This window comes from Trichosurus vulpecula, chromosome 1 (genome assembly GCF_011100635.1).
Source record: "Trichosurus vulpecula isolate mTriVul1 chromosome 1, mTriVul1.pri, whole genome shotgun sequence".
In the NCBI taxonomy this organism is placed as follows: domain Eukaryota; kingdom Metazoa; phylum Chordata; class Mammalia; order Diprotodontia; family Phalangeridae; genus Trichosurus; species Trichosurus vulpecula.
In genome coordinates, this window is record NC_050573.1 from 91,090,398 (window position 1) to 91,110,000 (window position 19,603).

General features: G+C 36.0%; 1 protein-coding gene across 6 annotated transcripts in view; it reads left to right on the top strand.

The window, feature by feature from the left end:
* Positions 1 to 19,603, top strand: part of PTK2 (protein tyrosine kinase 2) — a 434,883-nt gene that overhangs the window by 270,918 nt on the left and 144,362 nt on the right. For all 6 annotated transcript variants that reach the window (XM_036741078.1, XM_036741072.1, XM_036741073.1 and 3 more), the window contains one exon: positions 6,465 to 6,517. In XM_036741078.1, coding sequence (XP_036596973.1) covers positions 6,465 to 6,517 — 53 coding nt within the window. The remainder of the gene's footprint in view (positions 1 to 6,464; positions 6,518 to 19,603) is intronic.

Genomic DNA, 19,603 nt, shown 5'->3' on the forward strand with positions numbered 1-19,603 from the left:
TCAGTTTCCTATGGGATAAGCTTTTGACAGCCTCTGATCATGAGTGAAAAAGAATAAATCTTTGGATCACATATTTATATATAATAAGTACAGTTTGATCTTAGTGGGTGCCTTATAATTAGTCTTTAATGTTTTCCTTACATTTCTTCTGTTTTTTTAATATCAGATTTTCTATTGAGTTCTGGTCTTTTTGTTACAAATATCTGAAGGTCTTTTGGTTCATCAGATGTTGATTTTTTTTTCCATTCAGCATTATACTCAATTTTGTTGGGAAAGTTATTCTTGAACACAATCCCAGCTCTTTTGCTCTCCAAAATATGATATTCTAAGACCTATGGTCTTTTAGAGTGGAACCTCCTAGGCCTTGTGAAATCCTGACTGTATTTCTGCAGTAATTAGTTTTTTTCTTGTTGCTTGCAATATTTTCTTCTTAACCTGGGAGTTTGAAAACTTGGCTGTGACATTCCTCTAAGTTGTCCTCCTAAAATCCCATAGTGTTTCCAAAGTATTTCTACTTTGCTCTCTTGTTCTAGAAGAAATTCAGGGCAGTTTTCCTTAAAAATTTCTTGTAGTATTATATCCAGATTCTTTTTTTGATCATGACTTTCAGGTAGTCCAACAATTCTTATATTGTTTCTCCTCCATCTATTCTCCAGATCAGTTATTTTTCTAATGAGATGTTTCAGATTTTTTTCTAGTTTTGCTAGTTTTATTATCCTCTTACCAAATTCTAGTTTTCAAGGAGGTATTTTCTTCCTTAAGATTTTGGACCTCTTTCCAGTTGGTTAACTTTCTTTTCATAATTTTCTTGGATTACTTTCCCCCCCCTAATTTTTCCTTGATCTCTCTTATTTGATTTTTGAATTCCTTTTTAAGTTCTTCCAAGAGCTCTTTTGGGGCTTGTGACCATTTCATGTTACTCTTTGGGCTAGGGGTAGCTTTTTTTTTTTACCTCACTATCTTTTTCCGAATATGAACTCAGATCTTCTTTTACACCAAAGTAGCTGTCTATCATCAGGTTCTTTTTCCTTTGCTTATTCATTTTTACTTTTATCTCATTTTATTTTATTTTTAGCACCTTATTATTGTAATCAGGTTTTAATCCTGAATTGTGGGTAATGTTGCCCTAGGTCTCTGGTCCTAATTACTGTTATTTTCTGAATTCTGTCCAGGGACTCGACCTCAGGTACTCCTGTCTTCCCCTAAACCACCATTAGGACACCCAGCTACACTGTCCCAAGAATGTTCTTGCTTCCTCTGATACCGCCCTCACCACTTGCTCCTCACCCAGAAGCGCAACATGGGATCACTTCAAAATTATATTTATTTTTGTATACATTCTACATTTATCTGTGTACATATTTTGCCTTATCTCACTCCCATCTCCCTCTCCCCTCTGTTCTATAGTGTATCTTCTTTGAAGGCAGGGATTATCTACTTCCTTTTTTTTTTTAATTATCCCCAGTGCCTAACAGTGCTCAGTGTTGTGTGTGTGTGTGTGTGTGTGTGTGTGTGTGTGTATGCAGCATTCAGCAAATTCTTGCTGAATTAAATTGAATAAATGAATGATTGTTAGTCTAACTTCAGGTTTGTATACACACCATAGTTAATAATGGTTTGAACTGAGAATTCGTTGAGGTACATAAAAGAAACTTTGTTGGGGGAATTACATAGTTGTTGTTTTTAACTGTCTTATTAGTGCTGCCAACAAAAATAATAATAATGGCACATTTTACTTAAGGTCTATAATTGCCTCATGAAAATATAGAGAAGAAGAATAAATACTGTTGTTCCTTTTTCCATAGGATCGCAAAGTTGAGAGTTACAAGAAATCACAGTAGCCATCTAATCCAACCCATATCTAAAAGGATTCCCCCATATGAAATGCAGTCACTAACCATCTATTAAACCCAATTGTGTGTAAAGCACTTTGGCATATATACTCCAGATACAGAATAAAAATGAAACACTCCAAAGCCTCATGGAATCTGCATTCTTTTGAGAAAAGTAAAAGGTACATAAATAACATGTACACATTAAGTACCAGGCAGGAGGTAATAGCACCTGGAAATTCAGGAACAATCTCTTACAGCAGATGGTTAAGCTGAGCTTGAAAGGAAATATGGGATCCTAGGAGGTGTAAGTGTAGAAGGAAGGAATTTTATGCAAGTGTGATGATAACTTCTACAAAGACACACTGACAAAAGATGGAAGGAACATTACGTGTGAAGAACGGCCAAAAGGCTTGTTTATCTGAACCATAGACTTTGTGAAGGGTTGTAATGTATAAAATTGAAAGGGTATTTTCAGTCCAGATTGTTGAACAGCTCTTGAAGCTGAAAAGAGACATCTATAGTATAGTTAGGTGGTACAGTAGAAAGAATACCAGGCCTAGAGTCAAGAAGATCCAATATCAAATCTAGCCTTAGACACTTATTGGTTATGAGACCCTGGGCAAATCACCTAATCTCTGTTTACCTCATCTATAAAATGAGGATTCCCAGGATTGTTGTGAGGATTAAATAAGGTATCTAACACACTTAATACAGTGCCTGCCACTATATAAGTGTTAGCTGTTCTTATTAGCTCTTACAGATAATCAGGTGCAACTGGAGTTTATTTAGCAGAATGATGTGGTTAGACTTTTGCTTGAGAAATATCACTTTGGTAATTGTATGGTTCATGGATGGGAGTGGGGAGAAACATGAGGCAAGGAAACTTTTGTATTAGTCCAGGACATCATCAGTTAAGGCCTTATTAGTACACAGGAGAGAGGATATATGAGAGATCTTACGGAAGTAGAATCATCTGATCTTAGACTTCAAAGACATCAGAGGCTATCTAGTCCAGTGTTTTCATTTCATAAAATTAGCAAGGCTAAGTAACAGGTGTTTTCCTCATATTCATAGTACAGAACTCAAAAGCCTGTGTCCCATTCCAGTCCTCAGATCTATTCCTCCCTGCCTAAGAATTATGAACCTGACCCCTCTAGATCAACCCCCATCTTCTATGAGGTGGACATTGTTCCTTATATTACTTGGATATTCAGGGAATGAACAAATATCATATTTACAGTAAGATGAAAACTAAGTGGCCTTACTATTTTTTTCTGTCACTGTGTCCTCTCGCCCCTTGAGCCTTGCCTTCTGCCCTCTCCCTAACCCCTTAGAATTACCAGGCCTTTCCAACCATCCTTCAGATGAACTCTCCTATATGTGTTATCTCTCTTCCTCCTTCCCCCTCATTACAATATAAACCTTTTGAGAGTAGGAACTGTCTTGTTTTTCTGTTTGTATCCTCAGGGCTTAGTGCTTAGCAAATCCTTAAAATATGCTTTTTCATTTTTTTAATTTGCATATCGGATGAGGGAGTGAAAGGAGTCAAGAATGATTGAGTTTGCAAACCTCCATGACCAGAAGAATGGTGGTCATCAACAAAAAATGGAGGTATTAGGAGCAAGTGTATATTTAGAAGGAAAGATAATGAATTCCTCTTTAAGTGTTTTGAATTGAAGAAACCTCAAGGATGTCCAGTTGAAAATATCCAGTATAGATAGTTCAGAATGCAAGACGAGAGCTCCAGATAGACTCAAGTTGAATATATAATAGTGAAAGTCCTTTACGTCAGTGTCGTCAAACTCAAATAGAAACGGGGCCACTTAATGTATGTAATGATCCCTGTGGCCCTCAGAGTGACTTAGAAAACACATGGTTTTGGTATTTCTTTTGTATTATTCTATCAGCACATCAAAATCAGATAGGAACTACATCTTAATCTGGTTTGGGTCATACTCAGGAGTGTTTGTGGACTACATGTTTGAGACTCCTAAATTACACAGAAATAACTTAACCCACAGGAACCGAGGAGATCACCTGTAGAGAGGGTAGAAAAGAGAGCCCTGTACAGAACCTGGGTGTACCCATTTAGCACACGAGCACACCAGGGAGGTGCAGTGATTCCCCTAAACCACCTCTTTCTTCTTGAAGTTTTCCAGTGACAGGGACACTCCTAATAGTTAAGAAATTTTCTGTGATGTGAAATACGAATTTGTCCCTGAAGCTTCTGCCTGTAGCTAATAGTCCTACCCTTTGTGGTGAAGTGCAAATCTCATCTCTCTTCTACTGCAAACACTTGAAGACAGCACAGTAGCTGACATACAGTAAGCACCTAACAAGTGCTCTTTCTTTATGGATATCATACTTCTCCTACCCCACTCTTTTCCAGGCTAGTGGATAGATTCCAATTCCCTCCCTGATCTTCATATGGTAAACCCTGAAGGCCTTTCACTATCCTGATCATCCCACTGAATACTCTCCAGCTTTTGATGTCCTTCTTAAACTGTGCCTTCCAGTATTCAACACAGTATCCAAATAAGGTCTGCAGAGGGCAGAATACATAAGGAGACTGTAACCTCCTTATTGCTTGAAACTTTGTACCATCTCTTGATTTGGTAAATATGCCATCTAGAACAGGGCTGTCCAAAATATGGCCCATGGGCTGCATGCGGCCTGCAGTGTGATTTTGTGCAGCCCGCCTGTGGGTTTTAATTTTCATGAGTGAAAAAATAATAATTTGCATGGAATGAGTATTAGAGTTTTTAATTGCATCACTAATAAATAATCTTGTTGATGTTAATTTTCTTTTGTGTTTTTGAGCAGTATTACGGAACATATCACACAAATTTTCGATTGATCTGTGGGCTACGTTCCATCTGTACTGTGCAAACTAGTCAGTACACACCTACCTTTATAGAGTTGTGTTGTCACTTTGTTGTTTTGTGTTTGCTTTCATGCTTTGCGCCTTTGCCTATCATATTGATGACACGCATTCCCCCACTTTCTATTAGAGTACTGTATTTTTTATTCTGGGAGCAGCCCTCGAATAATTGTTTTATTTTAATGTGGCCCTAAGATAACCTAAGGTTGGACAGTCCTGATCTAGACCTTTATCCAAGTCACTAATAAAACTGTTAAATATCTCTGGTGCCAACCACAGAAGACAAAACTGAAGCTTAGAGATTAAGTGACTTGCCTACCATCACCAATAGATATCGGAGCTAGGATTTAACCCAGATATCCTGATTTGAAGTCTAGCCTTCAGTTAAAAGATACCATTCAGGAGATACATAATTAACAGCAGTGTGACACTTAACTCTCTGAGCTTCAGTTTCCTTATCTGTAGAAAAGGGTAATAACCCATGCATAATACTTCACAAGGTTGTTATGAGCAATGCATTTAATAAACCTTAAAGTTCTATGTGCTTCCATTATTATTGGCTGAGAATATAATAAATTTATTAGAGACATTAGAAGTCATCTACTCCAAACCCACCTTATTTTACAGATGAGGAAGCTGACATTACATGATTTGCCCAAGGACATGCATTGGCAATAAGTCATGAGCCAGAATTTGAGTCATCTGACTCCAAATCCACTGTTCTTTCCACAAGATGAAATTATTTGAAGTCTAGATTTTTTTTATTTTTGTTTTTTTAAAAAAAAATGTGTCCACAGGTTAGTTTCAGTTTGGGGATGGTTTCCATTCAGCATTTCATTCAGTACTTTAAAATTATGCAAGTTTTTCAACTCGTTTCTTTTCATATATACTCAATATTATAACAAACACGTATGTTTTTTTTCTTGTGCTAATTACCTAAAACTTTTGAATGAGACTTTTGGCCACAGTATTATACATCTGGAAAACATTTCCTTTTTATAGTTCAAATTCCATTTTGCAAATGAAGACTACTAATCCATTTTGGCTTCTTTCATTTCAAAAGAAAACAATGATTTAGAAAATTAATACATTTTAGAATTCCCATTGTAAATACTCATATGATTTCTCATTCTCTGATTATAAAAAATTGTGAAATGTTGACAGCACATGTAAAGCAGAAAATGCTTTTCCTTTTTTGGCTGTTATTAACAACCAGATGTTTTTGAATTACTTTTTTCTATTTGGAATAAAAAGTTGGCAGTGTTAACTCATATACTTTTAAAATTTAAAGAATGTACCAAATTTGAGTACGTCCAATCTTACTACAGTAATGTTTCCAGTTATAACATAGTTATAATTTTCCATTTTTGCTTTATACCAATTTTATTCTTATATTCTCAATATAGTTTTTTAATTAAATCCAAATGTACATTATATTTAAAGCTTTGTAAACTGACGTACCTTTTAAAATATTATGTAAATTTGACTCAAGCATTTCTGCCTGACAGTGTTTTAATTTTTAAGAACTAAACTTTTTAAACACTCAAAATTTTAATTACCCAGGTGGACTTGAGTGGTAGAATCCAATTTTTTGTTTCCCTTATTATATCCTCCCCTCTATAATTCCATATCCATGAAAGATGGATCAGTCCTGCTAATTACAGTAGGTTCCCTGTTAGAATGAATTCCCAGTCTGTCTAACTGTGAAGAATGTACAGCATTCAAAAATTTGAAACTCTGTTTTACAGGCTAGCCAACAATGAGAAGCAAGGAGTAAGGACACATACAGTCTCTGTATCAGGTAAGGGTCAAAACTGTAAAGTTTATTAATCAATTTAATAAATCATTATTCATTTGAGTACTGTTGTGGTGTTATAGATTTTTATAATCTCCCTCCAGATTTAATCAGTTTGGCCAGTATACTTTTTAACCAAGGCTATGTGTGATTTGAAAATGTAAGGGAAATGCTATGCAATTCAGAAGTGTTTTTCCATTGGAAAGTTAATCATTTCGATTTATCCAAGAACATTTCGATTTTTAAGATTTGAGCCAGAATTCATGTCTTAAGGAGACAATAAATAACTAAATTGTAATTGTGTTTATAGGTTTCTGAAAATAGCAGAAACATGAATTTATATCTTTTAAATTTTGTACATTTTACTTTAACATAAAGCAGTATTCATTTGCAGTCTATAATATAATAGCTAGTGGTGTAGGACTATGATGGCCTTATAAACTAAGTCCTGAGTTATTCCCCACAATTCTGTGAAAATTGAAGAGCTTGAAGTATAAAACTGATTTCGATAATGCCCATCCGCTACTACTGATATAAATGACTTCAAAAGTACTCTGTACTTTGGTCTAGACGTAGACATAAATTTTATGTTACCTTATAGCACTACTATGGCCAGTCACCAGTCCCTAAGTTGATAGGTAATTTTTTTTTAAATTCTCAGTAGGTATTGGGCAGGGCTAAGTCGAGTATAGGGAGCAGTGTCTTTGTACAGTAACTATATAGTCTAATCACTACCTAACAATTGAGAATCATGGGAATGGGAAGCTATGGAATCAAAAAGGGCACTTTTAAAAATTTTCTTGGGAGAAAAAGTAAGATCAAACGACTTTTGTTTGGTGTGGATAGGACAGTGATATAGACAAGAGGGAAGAGGAAACAAGCTGCTCCGTTCCTATTTTACTTCCATTTTCTTTGACAAGGAGAATGACCTTTTTTACTAGAAATGACAGAACAAAAATGACTAGTGGGAGCTCACATCTAGGATAAGTAAGGAAATAGTTTGAGAGTACTTTTTTTGCCCATGATGAATTCAGATGATCTGGCCCTGAAAAACTACATTCCTTGGTACTAAAAAGGATGGTGGATATGATTGCTGAGAAACTGTCTGTAATGTTTGAAAGATAATGAAAAATGGGAATAGTGCCACAAGGTTTGAGAAGGACAAATGTTGCAATTTCAGCAGAAAGGACCAATGTATCCAAAAAATCTCATATTTTAGGCAATATCCCACACCTGTGAGCCCCAGACTCTTCAAAGGAGCTGAGATGGGAAGTGGCTTCTCATAATCTCCTTTGGTACCAAACTTGTTCTTTATAATTTAGCATTGTTCAGTTTCATTTGTTTTATGGTGATTGTTTTTTCATTTGGTTTGTTGGGGTCATTGTATATATTATTTTCTAGCTCTGTTTATTTCAGTGGCATCAGTTCATATAAATCTTTACATGTTTCTCTGCAGTCATTACATTTGTCCATTTTTATTGCACAAAAATACTCCGTTACATTCATGTGCCACAATTTGTTTAGCCATTTCCCAATTGAGTGGTATCTCCTTTTTTCCAATTATTTTCAACCAAAAAAGTGCTCATAAATTTTTTGGTGTGTATAGAGTCTTTTTGTCAACAACCTTAGGGAAAGGGTGTGGTGGGGCAGTAACATCTAGCAGTGGAATCTCTGTCAAAGAGTATAGACAGTTTAGTCATTTTGTTTGCATAATTCCAAATTGATTTTCAGAATGGTTGTACCTAGTTGAATAGCTACACCAAAAATGCATTATTGCGCCTGTCTTTCCATCCTTTCTCCACCATTAATTATTCCTGTCTTTTGTCATTTGGCAGTTTTATGAGTATGACATGAAACCTCAGTGTTGTTTTTATTTACATTTTTCATATAATTAATGATTTGTGGCTTCTTTCATGTGATTGTTAATAATTTGCCATTTATATTTTGAGAATTATTTCTTTGTTTACTAAGGAATAGCTTTTAGTCTCACATTTGTAAAGTTGTCTCTCTCTTAAATATTAAACCCTTTTCAAAGATATTTGATACAAAGATTATTTCCCAGTTACCCCTTCTCATCTTAGCCTCACTGCATTAATTTTCTGTTTTAGAATGCCTTCCAATTTCATGTTCCAAAAACAACCATTTTATCTCTTATAATTGCTTTTATCCTTTGTTTGGTTAAGAATTTATACCCTCTTCACAGCTTGATATGTCATGGTGCTTAAGGTTCCAGTTACATATTAATTTTTAATTTATTGTGAAATATGGCATAAGATGTTCATATAAGCCACATGGCTTTCTAGTTTTCCTGTAGGTCCTATAAAACAGGGAGTTCTTAATGCCCAAAGGGCTATAAAACCCTTTGATCCAACAATTCCACTACTAGGTCTGTATCCCAAAGAGATCATAAAAAAGGGAAAAGGACCTATATGCACAAAAATATTTATAGCAACTCTTTTTATGGTGGCAAAGAATTGGAAATTAAGGGAATGCCCATAAATTGAGAAATGACTGAACAAGTTGTGGAAATGAATGTAATGGAATGCTATTGTTCCATAAGAAATGATGAGCAGGTGGATTTCAGAAAAACCTGGAAAAATTGACATGAACTGATGTTGAGTGAAGTGAGCAGAACCAGGAGAACACTGTACGCAATAACTGCAATATTGTGTGATGACCAACTTTGAAAGATTTAAGCTTCTCTGAGCAGTGCAGTGATCTAAGACAATTCCAAAAGACTTTTGATGGAAAACTGTCCACATCCAGAGAAAGAACTATGGAGTCTGAATGCCAATAGAAGCATACTATTTTCCCTTTTTTTGTTTTTTCTTTCTCATGATTTTTCCCTTTTGTTCTGATTCTTCTTTCACAACATGAGTAATATGGAAATGTATTTGATATGATTGTACATGTAGAGCCAAATCAGATTGCATTCCATCTTGAAGGGGAAAAATTTAGAACTCAAAATCTTATAAAAGTGAATGTTGAAAATAAAAAATAAGTAAATTTAGTTGAAAAAAGAAATAAAAGTTCACCTTATTGGCAAAGAGTATAAAAAGTAGTGAGTTCTTTACTAGGTAATTTGTGTTTTGGGGTTTATTCTACACCAAGTATTGAATTCCATTATTTCTGGTTCTTTCATATGTAGTCTGTTCCTTTTTTCTACTTTTATATTTCTTAATCTATACCCAATGGTTTTAATGATTTCTGCTTTATAATATAATTTGAGGTCTAGAAATGCCCCCTCATTACTCTCTCATTTATCTTTCCCCCCCTTTGTAAATTGTTTATTCTTCAAGATAAATTTCTTTATGATTTTATCTATCTCTGTAAAGTATTCCTTTGGTAGTTTGATTGGTGTAGCTTTAAATCAGTAAATTAACTCTGGTTGTATTGTCATTTTTTTTATATATTTTCCAGCCCAAAGTAATTTCCTTTTTTAAAACAAGATTACTAAACTAGAGGAGAAGGGAAATGTTATGGATACAGTGGGATGTGTGCAAAGTTTTTGATTAAAAAACTCATATTATTCTTGTGGAAATGATAAATGTGGACTAGACAATAATACAGTTAGGACAAGTAAGGACTGATTGAACTGAAAGACTCAAAAGAGTAATTGTCAATGTATTGTTGATGTGGCAGAAGGTCTCTAGTGGAGTAACTCATGGATCTGTATTTGACCCTGTATTATTTAACATTTTTATTAGTTACTTAGTTAAAGGCATCTTCATCAAATTTGTATATGACACAAAGCTGGGAAGGATAGACAGCACTGGACAGTAGGATCCAGAAGTAAGTTGGCAGGCTAGCTCATCGGGCTGAATCAGGTTCTTAATTTGGAAGTTCTGAATTAAGTTCAGAATGGGAGAGGAATGTTTGATGGAGGCTTTGACAAATATCTGTAAGTTTCAAAGGTCTCCAAACAGATTATCAAATGACATATGTAAACATTTTATAAAATTTAATGTACCATGTAATTGTTCACTATTATTATTGTGAGTCAGCAGTATTATGTGCCTGCCAAAAAACCTAATGTGAATTTAAGCTATATTAAGAGAATCATAGCTTCCAAAAATAAGGTGGTGATATTCTCATTATATTCTCCCTTGGCTATACCTTCTCTGCAGCATTATGTTCAGTTCTGGGTGCCACATTTTAAGAAAGCTACTACCTGGGAAGATTTATATGAACTGATGCAAAGTGAAATGAGCACAACCAGGGAGACTAGTACACAGTAATAGCAGTATTGTACAATTATAAATGATTTAGCTATTCTTAGCAATACAGTGATCCAAAGAACTTGTAATGAAAAATGCTGTCCACCTACAGAGAAAAAACTGATGAAGTCTGAATATAGATCAAGGCATACTTTTTAAAAATTTATTTTTCTTAGGGTTTTTTGGGGGGGAAAAGGGGTCCGTGTTTTCTTTTGCAACATGGCTAATATGGAAATATGTATTGCATAACTGCACATGTATAATCTGTATCAAATTGCTTGCCTTCTGCATAAAGAGGGAGAGAATTTAGAACTCAGAATTTTTTTTAGAAAAAGAACGTTTAAAAAAATTTACATAATATTGGAAAAATATTTTAAAATTTTTCCTTGGGAGGAAAAAAGAAAAAAACCTATTATAAACTATTCACTATATAGAAGATATCAACAAGGAGACTAGCAGAAGCCCTTGCAACCATGCCATATGAGGACTGATTAAAGAAACCAGGAATGTTTAGCCCAAAGAAGTGAAGACTTAGAAATACACACCAGTCTGAGCCTTTCCAGTCAGGGCTATCGTTTTTCCAGTAGCAAAGTATGACTATGAGAGTTGGACTATAAGGAAAGCTGAGCACAGCAGAATGCCAGTGCAGCATTCATTCTTCCAGACTCTTATCCTCCACTCTTGCCACGTGATCAGCTCAACTCCTTTAACAATTTTATGGTATATCCCTTAGACCACCTCTTACCCTAAGGTCAATGTTTGAAACATACTACAACCTCCAACGTCAGAGAATTTAGTAATTTAAATTTTTCAAACTTATAGAATCATTGGACATACATTTCTGTTAAATAGGATGTTCTTTTTGGGAGCCATTCAGGTTTGTTCTAAGTATTATACAGTTTCCAAAAGCAGCCCAACTTAGTCTCGTCCTTCTATCCAATTCTGGGCCTAATTCATCAGCATATGGTACCTCTCCCAGATATATACTCAGTGGATTGGACATTCATCTGCATATGTCTGAACAATAGGAAATTTTTTTCCACTTAAATTTTTATTATATTTGTTTTTAGGCCAATGTCTTGAGTCATAATGCATCTCATGGATGCTTTATTAATTTTTATATTGTCATCGAATTTAAATAAGTAGATGTATGCCAGCCAGATATATATCATGAAAACAGTGTCAGTAAATCAACATTTATATTTATACGGTTTTCTCTTAGTGGTAGGAAACAACTATAATAATAATAGATGGATTGTGTATAGGAGACTGGAGTGAGATGTATGGTACTTGGGTTTTGATCTAGGCCTGCCAATCACTAGGTGCATGACTATGGGAAAGTGATTTTCTGCCTTCTCTGCCATCATTTCTTTATCTTATATTTAGTTACAAAAAATTCAGTTTATCAACACAGGAATTGGGGAGTCATGGTTCAATAGCAGTTGTTCAGAAAGAGATCTGGGTGCTTCGTGGTACGCAAGTCAATACAAGTTAGCGGTGTAACGTGGTAGCCAAGAAGGGATTAAACTTGTTCTGTTTGGCCCTACAGAATGAACCAAGAGCTGTGAGTTAAAGTTGCACGGAGGCATATTTACACTTGATATTAGGAAAAACTTCCTAATGATTAGTCCAAAAGTAGAATAGACTCTCTCAAGAGGTGGGTTGAGAAAAGGCTATATGACCACTTCTTTGATATATTGTAATAGGGATTCCTTTCATCCATAATTTGTACTAGAAAGCCACTGAGATCTCTTTCACTTCTCAAAATCTGTGATTCATTTATAAAATGAAAGGTTTGACGTACATGCTTTCCAGGTTCCTTTCTAACGTTTTGTATCTTTATGGTTTAATAATTGATTTGGATATTACCTCCAGTAAGGCAGATCACAACACATCCATACCTACCCGTCATGCTGGATGTTTTCCTCTATTTCTCCTAATATTAGGAGCATATCAGTGGAATACTTAGGCCTCTTTGTCCCTTGCCACTTGACCACCCTTTTTTATTTCTTGGTTGTATTTTTTTGTGATAACATCATTTTTTCCACTCTTCACCAAGTTCACACCTACTGTGCACCTCTCCATCGTCCTCTATGTAATACTCATTTATAATTCTGCGCCTTGTAGCCATACTACAACATGAGAATATTACTTTTGAAAGGACCATTGTTTCTCAGAGACATTTAGGAGTCATTAAAGAAGCTTTGAAATTTCCTGAAGGTGGTATAGTTCACTGTCTTCAAGTTTAATTCTAGGATCAGTCACTGTCCACTTGCACTAAATGTCTCCAGTTATGGTGGGTGAAAGATGAAATGACAGGAAACAAAGGTTCAAGCCTCAGAGCATGTCGATTTATTAAGCAACATATGACAATTGCCTAATAAATTGGGACTAGGCTCCTTCCTTAGCTTAGGGCTGGACCCTGAATGCAGAAGGAGACTGACTTTCATATATTATAAAACAAATAAGGGCAGTTAATTAAAAGGAAATAATACAACATTAAGCAATCTGATTGGATGAAAGATTAGAGATTTTCCAGGTTGGGAGGAGAAAAAACAGGTGCAGTTCCCTGAATTCAGAAAGAGGTTTCCCACTCCCCTCAAGTATCTGCAAACAGTCAAAGGAATGTAGAAACAATAACTGATTGATCAGTACAGGGCCAGTTTTCAGATAAGACATATGGGGTTGCTTGAAATGTACAGTTGTGAAAAAACTCCTTGCATCAATCTTGGATCTGACTGGGTTTCTGGTCAGCATAACCTGTGTTCTTAGTTAAGTGTCTTTAAACAGGCAGAGGTGGTCCAGCTTCCCAGCCACACAGGACTAGGCTCAAACAGTACAATAAGATTTTTTTCCCAGCTCTCACAATTGAATTAAGTTTTCTCACAACACAAAATTTGGACTAGACCTGTAACTGAAATAGAAAGGGAGCTGAGCTAGCTCCACAGTTGAGTCACAGGATGGAGTCAGTGTGGTTGGCTCAGTTCCCACAATTAACCACTTGCTGTTCTAATCCTTTCTTTTCCCTCAAAACGTACATACTATTGAGCCTATAGGTTCTCTAGCCAAGTACATGTCATTATATGAACATTAAACATTCTTCATCCACTTCTTTTTTCATGTGTTGATGTTCAAGCCATTCTCTTTTAAATGGTTATAGATCACTCCCAAGAAGCTTTACATTCTCCATAGAGCTTGATGCAACCAACACAATGTCATCTACAAATGGGAACATCTGAAGGACTTTACCATCCATAGGGAATCCTTCTTCAATTTGGACTCTGTTTTATCTCCATCTTTGGCAAGCATACATCCCCCTTTTTTATGCCTAACCTGATACGTATGATTAGAGAGTCTTTAAATAAGGTCAGTCAGGCAATAAGCATTTTTAAGTGCCTACTATGTGACAGGCTCTGTGCTAAGTCCCATGGGGATACAAAGAAAAGTAAAAGACTGTCCCTGCTCTCAAATAAGTAGTTCATGGTCTAATGGGAAGGAAAACATACAAATAACTATGTACAAACAAGCTATATATAGGATAAATTGGAGATAATCAGAGAGAAGGCACTAGCATTATAGAGAAACAGGAAACGGTTTGTATAGTTGGTGCGATTTTCCCTGGGACTAAAACGAAACGAGGATTTGGAAATGAGGAGGGAGAGGATTCTAGGGATGGGAGACAGCCTTTGAAAATACATGGAGTCAGAAGATGAAGTGTGCTTTAGAAACAGCAAGGAGGCCAATGTCACTAAATCATAGTATATGTGTAAGAAGAATGGATAGGTGAGAGGGGGCCAATTCTTGAAGTTCTTTGAAAGCTAAGCAGAGGATTTTGTATTCGATCGTTGAGAAAACAGGGAACAGCTAGTCAGTATTTGCCAGTATTCTCATGGTCACCTTTTTTTTTTTGTTACTGAAGTGTGAGTGTTTCTTTTTTCATGTTTTTCTCAACTTTGGACATCTTCTCTTCCTTCAGATACTTTGTGATTTAGTGTCCTCACAGGTTTGTCTCCTATAGCATTGACCTTCTTATGTATACTTGATCTAATTCAACTACTTTTCTTTTTACTCCACTTAATAGTATTTTATTTTTTTCTAACTACATGTAAAGATAGTTTTCAACATTCACTTTTATAAGATTTTGAGTTCCAACAATTTTTTTCTTCCTCCCTCCCCGCTCCCCAAGACAGCATGCAATCTGTTATACAGTATGCACGTACAGTCCTATTAGACATATTTCCACATTAGTCACTTTGTGAAGGAAGAACCAGAACAGAAGGGAAAAACTGTAAGAAAGAAAAAAAAAGAGAAAATAGTATGCTTCAATCTGCATTCAGACTCCGTAGTTCTTTCTCTGGATGTGGATAGCATTTTCCATCATGAGCTTTTTGTAATTGTCTTAGATCATTGTAGTATTGAGAAGAGCTAAGTCTACCAAAGCTAGTCATTGCACAGTGTTACTGTTACTGTGTAGAGTGTTCTCTTGTTTCATCAGTTCATGTAAGTCTTTCCAGGTCTTCCTGAAATCTGCCTGCTCATCATTTTTTAAGGAACAATAGTATTCCATTATATTCATGTACCTCAACTGGTTCAGCCATTCCCCAATTGATGGGCATCCCCTCAAATTTCAATTCTTAGCCACCACAAAAAGAGCTGCTATAAATATTTTTGTACATATGGGTCCTTTTACCTTTTTTATGATCTCTTTGGGATACAGACCTAGTAGTGGTATTGCTGGATCAAAAGGTATGCACAGTTTTATAGCCCTTTGGGCATAGTTCCAAATTCCTCTCCAGAATGGTTGAATCAGTTCACAACTCCACCAACAATGTACCACTGTTCCAATTTTCCCAACTACTTTCCTAACCTTTGTTGTCTATATAGTTCCCTTTTTACCTCCTCTCTAAGCACATGTAGGACAGTGTACAAATGTGGTGGCTCTATAATGGTGTAAGTAGTTATTATCAAAATCTTGACAGATATCTTACATTTTCTTCTGTTATCTTTCTTACACTTTCATCCCTAAATACATTTAGTTTGAGTTAGCATAGTTGAGTCTCTTGCCAAGCTTCCTTCACAGCAGTTTAATTATCCTATATATACTTAACTATTTACATTTTGTATTTCTTCATTAGAATACAAGCTTCTTGAGGGCAGAATTGTTTTTGTTTTTATACCCTTGCAGCATAGTATAAACTGTATATATCGTGTATAAATGTTTGTTGGATTTGGTGATAGTTGGACCTTTTTGCCATCCTGGTTTTCTTCTTTGAACATTCTCCCATTTTAGTGTATCTCTTCTACAATGTCATACCCAGAACTGAACATAATATCCTATGTGTGGTTTTGCAATGGAATATGTTTTAAATGTCCCCAAATCCCATGTTCTTCAGAGATTGTAGATCTTTATTTTGTGCTAGGTCAAGTAGCAGGTGTAACAGTAATGGCTTAAAATAATAGGGGAACACTTTTTGTTTTATCTCACTAGACTAGAACAGAAAGGGTTAGGGAATTGGTTGTGATGGAAAGAAAAACCCGTTTTATTAAGAATTCTTTTTTTGTCTCACACTTTCCTAGTACAAAACCAAATTCTTCTGTAAATTACTTTGTTGCAAAGTTTGATGTTGTAAGAACAATGTTGCTAGCAGCTGTTGTGGGGGTGAAAGACCAACAACAAAAACAACAAGAGCACACTGGAGGGCTGCTGGGACAGGTCCTTTGATCTGCTTTTCTAAGGAAAGCAACTTTAAGTGGTTAATAATCTTACTTTAATTGAACATACATATACCATTCACTTATCTCAGGAGGAAAAGCCAGCACCCTGAACTTCAGAGCAAATACAAACAGAAATTACAGACAGATCAACAGACAGGCTTTTATCTGTCTGACCAAATCACAATACATACATAGTTATCAGAGAGAATCACCGATATCTGGGTTTTTAAAGCTGGGGGGTGCTTCTTCAATGGCTACCCAGAGTCTCATCATAACCATGCAACTCAAATCTATATGAACTAGGCCTTCCCTTGAAGCAGGTCATCAAAGACTCTTAATTCAATCAAAGATTTCTTAGTGCTGAGAAGCACTCCAAAACAAAGACAACAAAAGTCCACTGCTTACAATTACATTTGAAAGGCAAAACTCAAACGTACTTAATTACCTCAGCATTCCAAAAGAGAGAACTGTAAAAAAAAAAAAAGTCCCACCCTAATTACCATAACAGACATAATGAAAAGAAACCTGAATTTGGAGTCAGAGGACCTGTTAGTATGTATGTGATCTTTGGCAAGTCACTTACCAGTTAACACTTAACGATTTCCTCGTCTATCAGATGAAGGGTTTGGACCACATGGCCTTGGGCTCCCTTCAATCCTATGACCCCATGACTTCTTTTTTCTGCATATTGGAGTGGATTGGCCAAATCCTCTCTAAAGCCCCTTCTAGGTCTAACATATGTAATTTAGTATACTTTGAAAGTACAAACTATATCTTTGAATTACTATAATTTCGTCAAAATTGATTAATACGTTAAAAGCAGAAGTTGTAAGATATTATTGCTTCTAAGAAATCCTATGTGTGTGAGATTTCCCAAAAGCTTATCACAAGGAGCATAAACAGACTAAGGACAAATAAGATGATATAAAAAAATTTTCTACACTCCCCCCTTCCTGGCATAGTGCCAAGTCTTCTGTTGTGACTCCAGCGTTAAAACTCAGTATTTGCTGTGTGTTCAAGACTGAAAGAGTTTCTTGGGTCTGAATTACACTCCAGTTATCATTTTGATGATTGTATGGGAAAAGTAGTTTCTGTCCAAGCTAAAAACTTTCTGATCTGTGAATTGTTATATGCAAAAATAGTGTTCAATTTAGGAAGATTTCAGTGAAATACTTTTAAACTCACTGTGGGCTTTGTATGTTAACAGCTGTTTGCAATTTTTTGTGTGTTTATCTTTTTACATCTATATTTATATATCCCCTCTTATTTCAGAGTGAATAAATGAAAAGCATTTATTAAAGACTTACTATGTGCCAAGCACTGTTCTCAATGCTGTAGATACAGATAGAAAAACCATGACAGCCTCTGTTCCCAAGGTGCTTACGCAGTAATTGGGTGAGACAACATGTAAATCAAAGTTCAGCTGCATACCAGATGAAAAGCCTAATGGTGCTGGAGCAGGGCAGAAGTCAAGGCTTAGAAATCTTTAGGTTATATCAGTAGGTCAAATGACACTGAGGAGAGGTTCTACAGAGCCTCAGGGCTGGGCAAATGGGAAGACCTAGAAGGCCTCCACCTCACTGGAAGCAATAGACTGTCCTGTCATCCAAGCCATCTGAGGAATCAAATAGCCCAATTTCTAGGCAGGAAGGGATAAGGAGAGAAAACAGGAGACTTCCCAGTGGAGAGGCACCTGGGTGTGGTGCAGAGAGAGCTGGTTTTGCAGTTCAATTCCCACTTCCTACACATTTTTACTTTGTGACTTTGGTCGTTCGTTTGTCTTCTTAGTTCCATCATTCGAATTCTCTAAGACCATAAATTACATACATGACAGGTATTGATGCAGGGTGTTCTATTACTAGGTGTTCCTCACATCAATGAAGTCACAAGAGCAGACCAAAAAAAGTTACCAATGTTATTTTTTATTTTTTGTAGGGGGGAAAGACAGGCAATTGGGGTTAAGTGACTTGCCCAAAGTCACACAGCTAGTAAGTGTGTCAAGTGTCTGAGGCCAAATTTGAACTCAGGTCCTCCTGACTCCAGCACCAGTGCTATACTCACTGCACCACGTAGCTGCCCCACCAACATTATTTTTAAAAAATGTTCCTTATTGTATCATTTAATTTATTTACTAAGTACATGCTACAGAAAATCCATGTTGCTAGCTGCTTGGGGACATACAGAGATAAAATAAGACATTGTCCTGCCCTCAAGGAGATAACAGTTTATTTTTACTCCCTATTTTTATCTTGAATGTTTACTAAGTCCCTGGAGAGTGCTAGGTATTACTGCTTTTAATCAATAATAATTTATTAAAGTGCCTGCAATGTGGAAAGGAACTGCGCTGAATGCTGGGGATACAAAGAAAGTAAAAGACAGCCCTGCTTTCAAGCAGATCATAGAAAAGTTGTGTGCAGGATAAATTGGAAATAATCAGCAGAGAGGAAGCACCAGAGTTAAGAAGATCACAAAATACTTCTATAAAAATGGAGCTTTAGATGGGAAACCAGGGAAGCTAGGAGAAAGAGATAAAGAGGGAGAGCATTCCAGGCAAGGGCGACAACCAGTGGGGGAAAAAAAACCTGGAGTCTAGAGATGAAGTGTTTTCTTTGGGAAACAACAAGGAGGCCAGTATTAATTGGATCAAAGTATACCTATAATAAGACAAGAAAGGATGCTGGGGGAGGGAGTGGCGGTATTACAAAGTATTCTTTCTTCATTCATATATGTGTATATTCATTTTAATTAATAGGCATCTGGGTGGCAAGTGGATAGAGTGCTGGGCCTGAAGGCACTAAGACCTGAGACACTTACTAGCTATGGACCTTGGGCAAGTCACTTAACTTCTGTTTTCTCAGTTTCCACAGCTGTGAAATGGGGATAACAACAAGACCTACCTCCCAGGGTTGTTGAGAGAATCAAATGAAATGATATTTGTAAAGTGCTTTGCATAGTGCTTGGCACATAGTAACTATTACATAAATGCCAACTATTATTATATTGTTACTATTAATTATAACATTTCATGTGACAACTTTTTAAACTCTCCTGCCAGCCCCAATCCTCATTGTGACCAGTTACTAGGCCTTTTCATTATATTGGCAATCGGTGTAATTTTTTAAAAAGATAATAAATGAGCTTCTGATACATTTCAGGGAGA